Raw genomic sequence first — 17,220 nt, forward strand, 5'->3', positions numbered from 1 at the left:
GATTGCACGTATGGTACTTCACATACTTCATGTACAACAAGAGAAGTGAAAAATTGTGCTCTGTTTGTATATAAATGAATTGAAGAGCTTTCTACTATCATGTATAACTGATTAGAACTAATAAAAATGTCATAGAAAACAAAAAATCATATATGCACATAGGGTAATAATATCCAATTCATTCTACTCTCATTCCTACCCTCATAACCCTTCTCTCCTTCATTCCTCTCTTCCTAATACAAAGTACCTCTATTCTTCCCTAGCTGCCACCTTTATTGTAAATTAGCATCTGCATATCAAAGAAAACATTTGGCCTTTGGTTCCTAGGGATTGACTTATTTCACTTAGCATAATAGTCTTCAGTTCCATCCATTTACTGGCAGATGCCATAATTTCATTCTTATTTTTGTTTTTGTTTTAGTTTTACTTGCAGAGGTAGTTTATTATAAGCAAAACAGATGGTTGGCTCTTGATTACACCTGCATATACTATCATCAGGAAAATATTTTTGTTAAAAAACAGTTAATCTTGCATAGGCCTAAAGTAGCTGTGGTTCAATCACTCAGCAAATAGAGTAGGTCGACATGGTGGGTAATTTCACCAATACTGCTGATGAGACACAGGAGCAAGCTGCTCCTATGTGACTTTCACAGTCCTGGACACTGAAAGGTGCCCTGGAATCACCATTTGTAGGATGGGAATTGAGAAGAGAGTTCCAAGGGCTATTGCTCTTTTCTTCAATGTCCATCTGCACACCTAGAAAGGAGGGTGGATTTTGCCTTAACCAAACAAACGTTTCTTTTTTTGCCATTATACATGAGCTCTCTTATTATTATTATTTTGCAATACAATTCTTAATACACCTTTATACCACAATTTATCATACCTCTGTATATAAGATATGTTAACACCAAATTCACATCTTCATACATGTATTTTGTATAACGATAAGGGTCTCCTTCCACCATCCATGCTATTCCCCTTCTCCCTCCTTTTCCCTCCCACCTCTCTTCCCTATCTAGAGGTAATCTTCCTCCCATGCTCTCCCTCCCTACCTCATTTTGAGTCATCCCTCTTGTATCAGAGAAGACATTTGTTTTTGGGGATTGGCTAACTTCACTTAGCATAATCTGCTCTAATGCCATCCATTTCCCTGCAAATGCCATGATCTTATTCTTTTTTAGTGCTGAGTAATATTCCATTGTGTATAAATGCCACATTTTTTTTATCCATTCATCCATTGAATGACATCTAGGTTGGCTCCACAGTTTAGATATTGTGAATTGTGCTGCTATAAACATTGATGTGGCTGTGTCCCTGTAGTATGCTGTTTTTAGGTCCTTTGGATAGAGTCCAAGAAGAGGAATAGCTGGGTCAAATGGTGGTTCCATTCCCAGCTTTCCAAGGAATCTCCAAACTGCTTTCCAAATTGGCTGTACCAATTTGGAGTCCCACCATCAGTGTATGAGTGTACCTTTTTCACCGCATCCTCACCAGCACTTGTTGTTGTTTGTCTTCATAATGGATGCCATTCTCACTGGAGTGAGAATGGTATCTTAGAGTAGTTTTACTTTGCATTTCTCTGATTGCTAGAGATGATGAGCATTTTTTTTTGTATATTTGTTGATTGATTGTATGTCCTCTTCTGAGAAGTGTCTGTTCAGGTCCTTGGCTCATTTATTGATTGGATTATTTGTTTGGTTTTTTTGTGTGTGTGTGTGTATGTGTGCTTATCTTGTTGAGTTCTTTATATACCCTAGAGATTAGAGCTCTATCTGATGTGTGAGGGGTAAAAATTTGTTCCCAGGATGTAGGCTTCCTATTCACCTCACAGATTATTTCTTTTGCTGAGAAAAGACTTTTTAGTTTGAGTCCATCCCATTTGTTGATTCTTGGTTTTAATTCTTGTGCTATAGGAGTCTTATTAACGAAGTTGGGGCCTAATCCCACGTGATGGAGATTAGGACCTATTTTTTCTTCTATTAGACATAGGATCTCTGGTTTAATTCCTAGATCCTTGATCCATTTTGAGTTAACTTTTGTGCATGGTGAGAGATAGGGATTCAATTTCATTTTGTTGCATCTGGATTTCCAGTTTTCCCAGCAACATTTGTTGAAGATGCTATCCTTTCTCCAGTGCATGCTTTTGGCACCTTTGTCTAATATAAGGTAGTTGTAATTTTGTGGGTTAGTCCTGTGTCCTCTATACTGTAACAATTGGTCTACCAGCCTATTTTGGTGCCACTACCATGCTGTTTTTGTTCCTATTGCTCTGTAGTATAGTTTAAGGTCTGGTATAGTGATGCCACCTGCTTCACTCTTCCTACTTAGAATTGCTTTAACTATTCTGGGTCTCTTATTTTTCCAGATAAATGTTATGATTGCTTTTTCTGTTTCTATGAATAATGCCATTGGGATTTTGATTGGAATTGCATTGAACCTGTATAGTGCTTTTGGTAGTATGGTTATTTTAATAATATTAATTCTGCCTATCCATGAGCAAGGTAGATCTTTCCATCTTCTAGGGTCTTCTTCTATTTCTCTCTTTAGGGTTCTATAGTTTTCATTGTATAGATCTTTCACCTCTCTTGTTAAGTTGATTCCCAAGTATTTTTTTTCTGAGGATATTGTGAATGGGGTAGTTTTCGTCATTTCCTTTTCAGAGGATTTGTCACTGATATACAGAAATGCCTTTGATTTATGGGTGTTGATTTTATATCCTGCCACTTTGCTGAATTCATTTACTAGTTCTAGAAGTTTCTTGGTAGAGTTTTTTGGGTCTTCTAGGTCTAGAATCATATCATCAGCAAATAGTGCTAGTTTAAGTTCTTCTTTTCCTATAGTTTATTCCTTTAATTTCTTTCATTTTGTCTAATTGCTCTGGCCAGTGCTTAAAATACTATGTTGAATAGAAGTGGTGAGAGAGGACATCCCTGTCTTGTTATAGATTTTAGAGGGAATGCCTTCAGTTTTTCTCCATTTAGAATGATGCTGCCCTGAGGCTTAGCGTAGATAGCTTTTACCATGTTGAGGTGAGTTCTTGTTATCCCTAGTTTTTCTAGTGTTTTGAACATAAAGGGGTGCTGTATTTTGTCAAATGCTTTTTCTGTGTCTATCAAGATGATCATATGGTTCTTATCTTTTAAGTATTTTGATATGATGAATTACATTCATTGATTTCCATGTGTTGAACCAACCTTGAATCTCGGGGATGAATCCCACTTGATCATGGTGCACGATCTTTTTGATATGTTTTTGTATCCAATTTGCCAGAATTTTATTGAGGATTTTTGCATCTATATTCATTAGAGAAATTGGTCTGAAGTTTTCTTTCTTTGAAGTGTCTTTGTCTGGTTTTGGAATCAGGGTGATATTGGCCTCATAGAATGAATTTGGAAGTACTCTCTCTTTTTCTATCTCCTGAAATAGATTGTAGAGTATTGGTATTAGTTCTTCTTTAAAGGTCTTGTGAAACTCGGCTGTATATCCATCTAGTCCTGGGTTTTTCTTGGTTGGTAGTCTTTTGATGGCTTCTTCTATTTCCTCACTTGATATTGGTCTGTTTAAGTTGTGTATGTCTTCCTGACCCAATCTGGGCAGAGCATATGAATTTATCGATGGTTTCACTATCTTCTATTTTATTAGAGTATAAGGTTTCAAAATAATTTCTGATTATCTTCTGTATTTCTGTAGTGTCTGTTGTGATATTGCCTTTTTCATCCCATATGCTAGTAATTTGGGTTCTCTCTCTTCTCTTCATTAGCATGGCTAAGAGTCTGTCAATCTTATTTATTTTTTCAAAGAACCAACTTTTAGTTTTGTCAATTTTTTCAATTGTTTCTTTTGTTTCAATTTCATTGATTTCAGCTCTAGTTTTAATTATTTCTAGCCTTCTGTATTTGCTGCTGATCTGTTCTTTTTCTAGGGCTTTGAGATGTAGTGTGAGGTCATTTATTTGTTGGCTTTTTCTTCTTTTAAGGAAAGAACTCCATGCAATGAGTTTTCCTCTTACTACTGCTTTCATAGTTTCCCAGAGATTTCAATATGTTGTGTCTGTGTTTTCATTTACCTCTAAGAATTTTTTAATTTCCTCCTTGATGTCTTCTGTAACCCTTTGTTCAATCAGTAGCATATTCTTCACTCTCCATGTGATTTAGGAATTTTTCTTCCTTTTTATCGTTGATTTCCAATTTCATTCCATTATGATCAGATAAAATGCATGGTAGTATCTCTACTCCTTGATATTTGCTAAGAGTTGCCCTGTTGCATAATATATGGTCTATTTTGAAGAAGGATCCATGTGCTGCTGAGAAAAAAAGTGTATCTGCTTGATGTTAGTTGATATATTCTATATAAGTCAATTAAGTCTAAGTTATTAATTGTGTTATTGAGCTCTACAGTTTCTTTATTCAACTTTTGTTTAGAAGATCTGTTCAGTGGTGAGAGAGGGGTGTTAAAATCACTCATGATTATTGTGTTGTGGTCTATTTGACTCTTGAACTTGAGAAGAGTTTGTTTGATGAACATAGCTGCACCATTGTTTGGGGCATATATATTAATGATTGTTATGTCTTGGTGGTGTATGGTTCCCTTGAGCAGTATGTAGTGTCCTTCTTTATCCCTTTTGATTAACTTTGGATTGAAGTCTATTTTATTTGATATGATTATGGACACCCCTGCTTGCTTCCAAGGTCCATGTGAGTGGACCTTTCACCTTTTACCTTTCACCCTCAGTCCCTGTATGTCTTTTCCTATCAGATGAGTCTCCTATAGGCAGCATATTGTTGGATCATTTTTTTTTTCATCTAGTCTACTTGCCTATGTCTTTTGATTGGTGAGTTTAAGCCATTAACATTTAGGGTCACTATTGAGATATGGTTTGTATTTCCAGCCATATTTGTTTATTTTTGTTATTTAAATTGATTTGTTTTTCCTCTTTGATTAGTTTTTCCCACTGTTGGTTTTCATTGTTATTTTTCATTTCCTCTTCATGTAATGTTTTGCCAAGGATGTTTTGAAGCGCCAGTTTTCTAGATGCAAATTCTTTTTGACTTTTGTTTATCATGAAAGGTTTTTATTTCATCTTCAAACCTGAAGCTTAGTTTTGCTGGATACAAGATTCTTGGTTGGAACACATTATCTTTCAGCACTTGAAATACTTTGTTCCAGGATCTTCTAGCTTTCAGATCTGTGTTGAAAGATCAGCTGTTAACCTCATAGGTTTACCCCTAAATGTAATCTGCTTCCTTTCTCTTGTGGCTTTTAAAATTCTCTCCTTGTTCTGTATGTTGGACATTTTCATTATAATGTGTCTTGGTGTGGGTCTGTGGTGGTTTTGTACATTCGGCATCCTGTAGGCTTCTAGGATTTGGATTTCTGTTTCATTCTTCATGTCTAGAAAGTTTTCTAAAATTATTTCATTGAACAGATTGTTCATTCCTTTGGTTTGGACCTCTGTACCTTCCTCTATCCCAATAACTCTTAAATTTGGTCTTTTTATGCTATCCCATATTTCTTGGATGTTCTGCTCATGATTTCTTATCAGTCTCTTTGTGCTGTCTACACTCTTTTCGAGATGATATACTTTGTCTTCGTTGACTGATGTTCTGTCTTCTAAGTGTTCTACTCTTCTGGTGATACTCTCATTTAAGATTTTAATTTGGTTTATTATTTCCTTCATTTCTAGGATTTCTGTTTGGTTTTTTTGTATAACCTCTATCTCCCTGTAGAGTTGATCTTTTGCTTCTTGGACTTGTTTATGTAATTCATTGTCAAAGTGATCTTTCATTGTCTGCATTTGCTGTCTAATGTCTTCCTTGAGACTCCAGATCATCTGAACCATGTATATCCTGAAACCTTTATCTGACATTCTTTCTTCTGTAGATGTTACCTCCTCTAATGTTGAATTGCCCTGCATTGTTTGTGGTTCTTTCTTTCCTTGTCTTTTCATGTTGCTCACGTTTCTTTCCAGCTCTGTGTGACTTTTGTGTTATTGTTTTTTCCCCTATAGATTTGTATTGCTCTCATATAGTTCTCATATAGTTCCTCTCCTTTGTGATGGGAGACAATGTAACCAGTTCCCAATATCAACTATACATCATCTATGAGTTAGTTTCTGTTATTAATACATTTATAGTCAGTCTTTATGTTTAGAGATGTTGGATTCAATTATAATTTAAAATATATTCATTGGTTTCATAAAAGGCATAGTTTCTGTTGGCGTATAGAGAACTGAGGGTCAGGCGTAGGACGTTATGTTAAGTGGGAAAGATGAGAGAGTATGGGGTTAATATATGTTAGCTACTTTGGAGGAGAACACTAATGAAGGAAGTTATTAGCAGGAGAATAGACAGGAGATATTTTATAGTAGTTAAGTACATGGGAAGACAATAAAAGCGTAGAAACAAATACCTATTTGCATTTAGTAAATTATACGTAATAGATATAGTAACACTTGGGAGGTTGAGAGAGGAAGAGAATGAGGAAGAAAAGTAAAAAGAAAAGAAGAAGAAAAGTGGAGAAAAGAGATAGAGAGAAAGGAATGAATAAAAGAGGAAAATAGAGAAGAAAAAGATAAAAAGAAAAAAAGGAAAGAAGGAAAGGGGGGGGGAATGCACTGTTAGAATTCTGGTTTCTTCTCTTCCAGTAGGTGGCGTTGTGCACTCCAGGTAGGGTCTCTGCCCTCAGGGTGGTGGAAGCAATCTGTGTGAAGCAGCTCTCTCTCACCTGCCTCTCCAATCCTGGTCTCTTTTGGTTGCTTCCAATCTCTATCCCCCTCCCCTCTCCTGCCCCCCAGGCCCCAATTGATGGGTCTCTTGTCTGAAGCCCTGGGTTCACTCTGGGTGGGTGGCGCCCTGGCCGCCCCACGCTTCTGATCAACTGAGCGCTATCTCTGTGTTGGGTAGACACCAAGTCATCACAGCTGTGGAGAGGGGGAGCTGGAAACCGGCAACCTGTTCTGTCATATTCCCACGGAGAGCTGGTGAGAAAGGTTTTGAGTTATCACAGCCGCGTAGGGGGGGGGGCTGCGAATCACACACCTGTTCAGATGCCCATCATGCTGTCAGCTACACCCACCAAAAGTTGATGAGGTAGATTTTCCAAGATGGCAAGCACCCATTTCCACACAAGGGTGTCCAGTGAGGTGGAGGGAACTGGGCTGTTCCTACCCTACGTCCAGAATTCGGTCCTTGGTCTGGTGCTCTGCAGTGTTATGGCTCACAGTTTGGCCCGCACCAGCCCTGAAGGATCAGTAACCCTGCATCTCTGCGCTGCCAGAAATCCTCAGTGCTCAAAGTCTGCCCGTCTGCTGGGGGTCCCATCGCTGCGCTGCTGGCGGGCATCCATGGCAAAGAGCAACTCTGGTTTCCTCACGTCCTGGGCTGGGCTTGCAACAAACTGCTGTTTAAAATCCTGACACATGCTCCATGAAGCTTAAATTCATGAATGGGAGCCCCTGTGAGGGAAAACGTCCTACCACTCACTGGGAGTCACTCCAGTAATGGGTTCTTTTCTACTTCACCATCTTGGAACCCTAACATTTCTTCTTCATTCTTCTTTAAGACTGAGTTATATTCCATTATGTTTATATACCACAATTTCTTTATCTACTTAACTGTGGAAGGGCATCTAGGTTGGTTCCATAGTTCAGCTATATGAATTGAGCTATAAATATTGATATGAATGCATCACTGTAATATGCTATCTTTTAAGTCCACTCATAGTGGATTAAAGATTTAAATGTAAGATCTGAAACTGTCAAACTCATAGTAGAAAACAGGGAAAAAGCTTCAAGGCATGGGCCTTGGCCTTTATTTGTTGGACACAATAACAAAAGCATAGGTAACGAGTGGGATGGCATCAACAAACAGACAAAAGAGCTTTCTGTGGCAAAGGAAACACTTCAGGGTGAGAAGGCAACCTAGATAAAAGGAAAAAAAAAACATTTGCAAACTATATATCTTACAAGGACCTAGACCTAATCTTTAACCCAAATTCAATTACATTTCCAAGCAATATGGCAGTTTTTAAGATTCACCCTTAAAACAGAAAAAGGAGAGAAAAACTTTCTTGAAATAAGAGAAATTACTCTCATGAATGTCCTCAGTGAAATTTCATCTCCAGAGCTGTAGGAAGGGGAAGTGATCCACCAGAGAAAACTCCATTAACCTCTATGTAGTGGTGGCATCTGATTAGGGTTGTGAGTGAAAATTCAAACCAGCTGTGCAAGACCTTCAGCGGCACCACTCTTCTTTGTAAACAGTTTAACAACTTAGGTGAGAATCAGGAGCTAAAATTTTCAAAAAATGTTTTTATTTAATCATCCATTGGCCTGATTAAAATGCTTAGGTGTCCTGATTACCAATAAAAAAAAAAAAACTATCCCTGAAAATGAAGAGCATTACCTTTAACTACATCCAGTTTTTTGACAGAACTGTCTTCCTTCAAGACATCATAGTAGTTAAGAGTATGGTCTCACTTTCCTTGAAGCAAATGTCTATTCAAGTTTCATTTTGCTACTTCATAACTGTTTGACTGTCATCAAGTAGCTTTACTCTCTTTCAGTTTCCTCAAATGTAAAATGGGAGTAAAGACAGTTTATACTTCACAGAAGTCTTATGGAAATTAAATGAGTTAATGCATTGTTTGGTCAAAGAATTATAAATTTTTAAAACTAGATGATTTTAGAAAATGTGTAACTTTAATAGTAAAAATATGTATAAGCAAGCTAATATTGAAAATTCACTATGACAATGACTTTTTTTTTAATTTGTAGAGATTAAATGCCCTGGCTACAGTAGTTCGAGGCAGTCTACCTAAATTGCACAGAAATATCATAACTGCATTGATTACTATTGATGTGCATGCAAGAGATATAGTCACTGAGCTTGTTAACGCCAAGGTAAATGTTTCATTTAAGTAAGATCACATACTTCTTCCTGAAATTATTGTGTCTAATATACATTTCATCCATAATCCCTTATGTAGGTAGACAAAGTTGAATCCTTTGACTGGCAGAGACAACTGCGCTATTATTGGGATGTAGACATAGACAATTGTGTGGCTAGAATGGCACTATCTCAGTACACTTATGGCTATGAATATTTGGGAGCATGCCCAAGATTGGTTATTACTCCTCTCACGGTGAGTGACTGATCACTTAGGTTAATACTGATACAAGTGCTTTTTGTCAAAACCATGAGAAGTTTCATCTAACAATTTTAAAGGAATTTGCTGTGATACATCTTTGTAAAGCAGATATTTATATACTTTAATTATGTACATGGACCGTTGAGTACACTTCAATTGTATAAAACCCTACATGGGAACCAGTGGCCCTCCTATAGAAAGGAAATGACATAAATTTGTAGCTAAAGTCAATTCCCTTCAATGATGACAATTTATTAATTTCTTCAGGATCGCTGCTATCTTTGCCTCATGGGGGCTTTGCAGCTTGACCTAGGAGGTGCACCAGCTGGTCCTGCTGGCACTGGAAAAACAGAGACCACCAAAGACCTAGCAAAAGCTCTTGCCATCCAGTGTGTGGTCTTTAACTGTTCTGATGGTTTGGACTACAAGGTACATTTCCCTTATCTGAATACTAACGTTAAGTGTTTTGTGTGGCTTTCAATATTTGCAACACAACATAACAAAACAAGGAAACAATGAGGCTATGTCAAATAACGGAAATGAAGCAGGGCAAAGAATGGTTAAAAGTGAAAAAAGAGAACAAGGAAGAAGAATCAATCTACTATTGCAGTATGTTATTTTGCCTTAAATGTTATTTTGCCTTAAAATATTACAAATATTTTAAGAAAATCTAGCCTGACATAGATATGTATTCTTTAAAGAGACAAATATTTTAATAATGCTTTAGGTAAATTGTAAATATTATTTGAAATTATATCAAAACTTGATGAAGAATGGTTTCTTAATGTTAACTTACAGTGTAAAAACTGAAACCATATCAGTGATGCTTTTCTACTCTACTCTGATGAGAGAAGGAGATTGGAAAAGGCAAATAACACCTTAGTGTTATTATAAGAACACTTGGATTTTGCAGACTGCTGAAAAAAACTTTTTGACTTACAGGAATCCTTATTTGTTTTCACTTCTTCTGATAATTGCTTTTAAAACATAAATTTATTTCTGTATTTGCAATACATTAGTGGTGAACATGATCTGCCAGCTCATTAAATAAGACTTTGTTCAATACAACCTGCCAACTTTCTGTTCCACTTTCACATTTCTTTTCACTTCCAAGGCTGATGAAATTTACATACTATTTTAAAACTATAGTTATGTTGTCTTTGTTTTGTCTAGGGGGTGAATATAAAAATATGAACCCTTAGCACAGCACAATCAAGGATTGTTCATCACGGAATTTAACAGAATATTAAACCCATAGAAAAGAGCCAACACACCATCATGAAACCTCTGACATTCAAAGAAAGCATTCCAAGTATCAGGGCTAATAGATTGTTTTTTCATTTCTATTCTACTCTCTCTGCTTCTTTGTTTTTTCATTTCTATTCTACTCTCTCTGCTTCTTTTTAGAACAGTGTCTTTCTAACTTAGTATGCATATGAATCCTCGGGCTTAACATCTCCTTCTCCCTGCCAACCAGAGTAACTGCTACGTCTTTACCACTGACAGCTTCAGGCAGGCTGTCCTTCAGCCTGATAGACAAGGATTATTAGGGTATGCATTATAGAATTGTTTCTGCTTTCTACCAGCACCTAATTCAGAGTGGTGTGGATTGATTTGTATCTTCCTAAAAGATGTTCAAGTCCTAACACCTTGCATGTGTGAACATTACCAGATTTGGGGATAGAAATCTTCACAGAGGTAATCTAGTTAAAATGGGATCCTACTGGAACTGGATGAACTAGTGTCCTTATGAGAAGAGGCAAATGTGGCAGTGGTCACACAGAAAGAGGAACACCATGTGAAGGTACACAAAGGCATAGATTAGAGTGATGCAGTGCAAGCCAAAGAATGCCAAGGATTACCTGCAAGTACTAGAATCTAGAGTCAAGGAAATGTCTTTCCTCGAGCTTTTGTAGTGAATGTGGCTTTGCCAATACTTTGGGTTCAAGTATGTAGCTCCCAGAACTGTAAAAGAATAGATTTCTGTAGCTTTCGCCACCCAGTTTATGCAAATTGTCACAGCAGTCCTAGAAAACTAATATACAGCCCAAAATTCTTATTATTAAATGTTCCCTCAACTTTCCTAATATAAACCCAAATCCTATAACTCCTCCCAAGGCTCCTTTACTAAGACAACCCACAGTTCCCTCATGGTTTCCAAGGTTCCCCATAATGTATGATCTCACTTGTTGAAATAAATAATATGCCCAATTGTGTTTGACTATAGGTGTGTTTCTGGCTTTCACTTATAAGCACTGAGTCCTTTACATGGGAAGAGAAGAATTAGAAACTGCCTGACTTGCAAAAGTGTTTATTTCCCAGGCAGTCCGTGGAATTGTTCCTTTGTTCAAAATTAGTATTTGGAATTTTTCCTTTGCTTAACAGGCTGGAGGTTTTCACATTCTGGGGCAGTATACCAGAGTAAGATTTAGTATGAATGAGAGCATGGAAGCTTCTAGGATCTATTGGGTCTTTGCACATGTGGCACTTGACTTAGTGAATACAGCCATAAGGAGGCTGAATTTCAAAACCTCGCTTTCCTCCTCTCCTAGGCACAAACTACACAAACAGGAATGAAGGAAAGAGGATCTTTTGTGAAGGACAGATAGAAATGAAGAACCAGTATGACCACAGCCATGTTCTCAAGAGATAAATTATAGCAAAGAGTCTATATCAAAGATAAAGATCTAGAATTTTCTTTTTTACTTCCTTTAAAACTGTCCATTCACAAATATTCCTTGAGAAATCTTCATGTACTCCAGGAAGTAAGCATAATCTCACATACAAAGACCATTGCCATGGAATGGTCACCCACTCTTATAGAAGGGTTCTTCAATTTTGTTGTCTAGAATACCAACTTGATCATTAGTACTATCCATTCTACCATTCCGTGCACCCATTTAATTCTCCATTTAATTTTTTATCATGGCTATAGCATTATTAATACTCAAGAACTATTTCTAATCTTTGACAAATTTGTTTTTAGAGCATATGATTTTATGCTCTAAAGTACAGTTTCCTCTCAGATCTCAAGGATGCCATGTGAGTTTTCAATATTCTGTTCTGTTCCCTAAATTATCTCCATTTTTACCAGCATTGCTCATTCAGTTCATCCTTCTCATTCCTTCTTTTTCTTGAAATTGATTTCTCTCAATTGTCTGTTGCTCTTCACTTTTCGGTTCAGAAGTATGGGTTGGACTAGTGTGGGTAGCTTGTTTACTCAAAATGTCCTTCTCTGAATGAAGGAGCTATTGTGAGTATTGTAGAAGTATAGGATGTGTGGACAGCATAAGCATACTTCCCCAGTTTATGCAAATTGTCACAGCAGTCTTATGGAGAAGCCAAATATCAGGAAGCCCCTATTAAGTGTCAAATAAAAAATTTTCTTTCAAAGATGTGTATATTTCAATGGAGTTTACCCTTGGATGGAGCTGTCTTTTCTTTATTATCTTTGAATTTCAATAACTAAAATAGAAATTTGAATTTATCTTTCTTTCCTGTCTCTTCTTCTTTTATCTCTCTAGATAATGTCTTCTCCCAATAACTCCCCAAAGCATATCTCTTTTCTAGAGAAGGCAGTACTTGAGTTTTAGCTTGGTGAAAGAAAGTCAGTACTGAAATCTCAAGAGTCCTGTTACAGAGAGATAAAGGACCCAAAAACCTGATTTTTCCAAGTGTTGATCTTTGGCTAATTTCCAAAGATTGCCCTAAAGCCTGTTCCCGATTTCCTTACATGTACTGATGTTGGGTTTGGAGTTTCTTGTAGGTACCACTAAAGGGAAGTTCTCCTCCCTCTCTGCCTTGGGTCTGCAATTTTCCCTTCTCATTAGGCAATCTGTTTCCATGTATTTTCCATCTTCCAATAATTTTTTTTCCAAAACTCTCTTCATACTACCAGTTTCCCTTTCTGTTATGTTTCTGTCAAACCTAATACAAGTATAGACACAGAAATGTAGAGAGATACACACATATCCATCTGTCTTTCTACAATTTATGGGAATTAGAATAAGGTGAGGTAGTGCATGCTCAGTTGAACACCTAAGAGACAGAAAACCCATTAGCTCTGTTTGGATAGTGCAACATGTATCAATCCAAAATCCAAGTCTCCAAAGAAATTGTACACTTTAGATAGCAGCAGTACATACTCATTTTCTTCTGTCATAAGGATTCTGCTATAGAAAAAAGCAAGAACCTGTACTTTAACCTGTGCAGTGATGCCTTCTGCTCAGTAGTAGTCATATGTTGTCAACCACTAGAGTGCCTTTGAAAAATAACAAAAGCTTACATTAATAAAATTTTCTAAGGGTTTTTTAAAGTCTTTAAATTTGTGTCTTCCATGTCTTAGAGTCTTGAGAACCTGTCAAGTATTTGTGGAGATGAGTAGGATTGTTTTAAAAAAGAAAGAAAATTGGTCAGATTATTTTGTTATTTAAAAGTAAAAATTAGATTCAAAGCTTTGAGAGAGGCAAAAAGATTTCTTGTAGAAAACTTCTTACATTCTGACAGCCCACTATTTACTTAAAACCATTGCTTATTTGTAGATAACACCTCTCCTGTTTAATACTTCAGCTCAAAATTTAGCTTTTGAAGGAATTAAACTGTGTAATTCAAAGGTAAATGATTTTATTGTGATTTCAGATGATGGGGCGCTTCTTCAGTGGGTTGGCCCAGTCAGGAGCCTGGTGCTGCTTCGATGAATTTAATCGAATAGACATAGAAGTTTTGTCAGTGATTGCACAGCAACTCATCACCATTAGGAATGCCAAAGCCGCAAAGGTAAGGATTGGTCAATTCTCTATCTTAAGTTTGTAGCTAACACACAGCTTGTTGTATTTGAGGAAGGAAAATTCTAGATTTAGCCTATCTAGTTCATATTTCTGGTTTAATTGATGAATGCTACAGCAACAGGACTTAATTGGATGAATTAATTCTGCATCCAAGCAACACAGAGAAAAATCAGTGCTGTGACGATACAGAAGAATATGAGACTCAGTCCCATAGTAGTCACATGCTGTCAACCTCCTAGAGTGCCTTTGAAAAATAACAAAAACTTACACAAACAAAATTTTCTAAGGTTTTTTTTAAGTCTTCAGATTTGTGTCTTCCATGTCTTAGAGTCTTTAAGAACCTGTGAAGCTCTTCCTCACATACTCACACCCTGTTCCTCTGCTCTCCACTTCCTTTTTCTCTCCTTTCACTTCCTTTTCTGCAGGGAGGGGCATACTGGGGATTGAATTCAGGGGCACTCGACCACTGAGCCACATTTCCAGCCCTATTTTGTATTTTATTTAGAGACAGGGTCTAGCTGAGTTGCTTAGCACTTTGCTTTTTGCCAAGGCTGGCTTTGAACTCAAGATCCTCCTGCCTCAGCCTACCAAACTGGTGGGATTACAGGCATGTACCACTAAGCCGGCTCCCTGCCCTTCTTGTTTCTGTTTCTCTAAGATTGCTTCTTATGAACTTCACTGTGTTCATAATAGCCTCCAGGCTTAGCTTACTGCTGGTGGAAAAATGGGTAGAAATCTTAGGAAATCCAAGAGGACCTTGGCTCTCCAGAGCTCACTGGACTAGAAAATCTAAGGAGTATAGGGTCAAATGAATGTTTGTAGTAGTCTTGTTATTTAAAGTTTGTTTCAGCCACATATGAATATGTTCTGAAGAAGGGGATATTGTATTGGAAGCTGATTGCAATGAAAGATGAGACCAAGACTCCTAATGCTCTGTATTGACCTTCTGAGCTTTAGTCACTGAAAGGCAGCAGTGATGCACAGCCCATACAAACTAAAATCCCTCCAAGCCCCTCAAGGGTCCCCCACTATTCCCTAGGCCCCTGTCAATAAAGCCTCAGATGTCCTCAAGCTCTATAAGTAAGGTTTTGCCTGACAGAGCAGGAGACATTTACATTCAACTCCCCCTCTGGAACAGGAACCACTCATATCAAAAGGGGGCCCTGATAAAGAGTTGTTAAGTTTTTGGTTATTGTCTCTATAAAGAAACAAATTATAGAACAAATAAAAAGAAATGAGGAATTATACTTTAATAACTGATAAAAGTCATTGTGGTATACTTTACATTTATCTCATCTTTACACCAAACTTTTGTGTAGTATATGGTACTTTCTCAAAGTTATAGGTAAGAAGGATTAAAAGTTAAAAAATATTTAGTAGACCTCATAATACTAAGATACACACCTAGATCTATGTGACCCTGAAGTCTGAACTCCTTCATCTACCCACCCTCCTCCTTGCGACATACTCTGGGGATGTCTATATTAAAGACAAGGACTTTCAGATATAACCAGTAAATCATTATCATCCTGCTGAGTAACTGAAAACAAAGCTGGATGGGGGGCAATGACCAGAGAAAATAGAAGCACTGCCAGCTCAAGAGCTACCATGTGAGGATTAGGGAAAGTAGGAGGACTCTGAGATTAACCAACCTTGACCTCAATTTCTAGTGGCCAGATGAGATACTTGGAGTGGGGTGCATCCCCTGTTATAGAAGAAATAAAGCACAGAGATGGAGGATTTGAATAGCACGTTTAGTCTTTTAACATCAGGAGAATTGGCCTCATCTAGGCAATGACACATTGCCCTAGCTCTGCCCTGGTCTTTCCCTTATTCCTCATGTTTGTTATAGCACCTTCATACAGTGGCCCAACTAGAAACCCTGAATTTGCCTCTGATTTGTCTGTTATCAACCCAGAATCTAAAATGTCACCAAATTATATTAATTATACCTACTAGGTGCCTCTCATCCCCACTTACACCTCTCAAATTCTGGCTTTCATCTTCGTGTTAGTGACAGTTCCTTAATGGCCTCCCTGTCTGTAGTTTGCCCAACCTCTCCACTACCATCTTTGTTCCTATCACTCTGCTTACAAGAATCCTCTGTTTCCCCTCAACCAGGGGACTAAAACTAAATTCTTCAGTTTAGTGTGCAAGACTCTACATGTCCAGGCCCCAACCTAGCCATACTTTTACTTTGTTGCAAAGTAGATTGCTGGTCATTCCTGGAACATGCAGGGCTCTTTCTTCCTCCTGCTCATTTTTCCAGGAAAGGCTGCTCCTGCTTATGTACCTGAAATGTCCTTTTTAATTCTTCAGGTCTCAAGAAAACTGCCTCTCCCAAGGGAGGCTTTGCTCATACCTCCACTGTAATATTTTTAGCACCATGTTGTCATACTGTCTAGGTCTGATGGCCCACAACAAACCTAGAGCTTCTCAAGAGTCAAGTTTCCTTCAGCTCTGTGCCTCCATGGCTAACTTAAGCCTCATCCACAATAAGTGCTTAACAAGCCTCTGCTGTTGAATGAAAGTGAAAAGGCACCAAAGGTTAAGAATAGATTAGAATTTCTTGGAAAATACCAGAAAGTGGGAGTGGAGAACTTTAGTGACTGTTGAACTGAAGAGTCTAAGCAAAAGATATTGAGGCCTAGAAGATTTTAGGATTGGACGAGGAAAGAAGAGACATATTGGTCAAGGAAGGGGCAGGGAGGCAGAGAATATGAAACACAGAACCCAGAGATTGGAAGTAGGTAGAACAGAATCAGAAGAGAAATGCTCCCTGTTGTCCCAACAATAGGATTCAGTAGTCTTTGCTTGAATGCTTCGTGCTCAGTTATTATGTGAGAATTTACAAATGTCTGGAGAAGGGTTCATTTATACTTTCTTTTTAAACAGCTCTCTAGATTCATGTTTGAGGGAAGAGAAATAAAGTTGGTTATGACTTGTGCAGCCTTCATCACAATGAATCCTGGATATGCTGGCAGAACCGAGTTGCCAGATAATTTGAAGGCTCTATTTAGACCAATGGCAATGATGGTTCCAAATTATGCTTTGATTGCAGAGGTAAGCTTTCTGTTTTTTTTTTATTATTAAGAAGCAAAATTTTCAATGTGATTTCTTTTATTGTAGATTGTTATCACATAGAATGTTTATTCTGCATGTTTGGTTTTGGTAGTTGTTTTTTACTGCAATTATAGTAGGCCCCTAAAACTGGAATAAATCCATGAGTTTCATTAACCAGTTCATTTATCAGTTTTATCAGTTCATCTCTAGGAATTAAAAT

At 37.5% G+C, this 17,220-nt stretch overlaps 1 protein-coding gene across 1 annotated transcript in view; it reads left to right on the plus strand.

Moving 5' to 3' along the window:
- Positions 1–17,220, plus strand: part of Dnah6 (dynein axonemal heavy chain 6) — a 275,338-nt gene that overhangs the window by 102,012 nt on the left and 156,106 nt on the right. The window contains exons 26-30 of the mRNA XM_026413801.2: positions 8,777–8,902; positions 8,989–9,144; positions 9,418–9,579; positions 13,789–13,926; positions 16,833–17,000. Coding sequence (XP_026269586.2) covers positions 8,777–8,902; positions 8,989–9,144; positions 9,418–9,579; positions 13,789–13,926; positions 16,833–17,000 — 750 coding nt within the window. The remainder of the gene's footprint in view (positions 1–8,776; positions 8,903–8,988; positions 9,145–9,417; positions 9,580–13,788; positions 13,927–16,832; positions 17,001–17,220) is intronic.

The sequence above is a fragment of the Urocitellus parryii genome, chromosome 12 (genome assembly GCF_045843805.1).
Source record: "Urocitellus parryii isolate mUroPar1 chromosome 12, mUroPar1.hap1, whole genome shotgun sequence".
Lineage (NCBI taxonomy): Eukaryota > Metazoa > Chordata > Mammalia > Rodentia > Sciuridae > Urocitellus > Urocitellus parryii.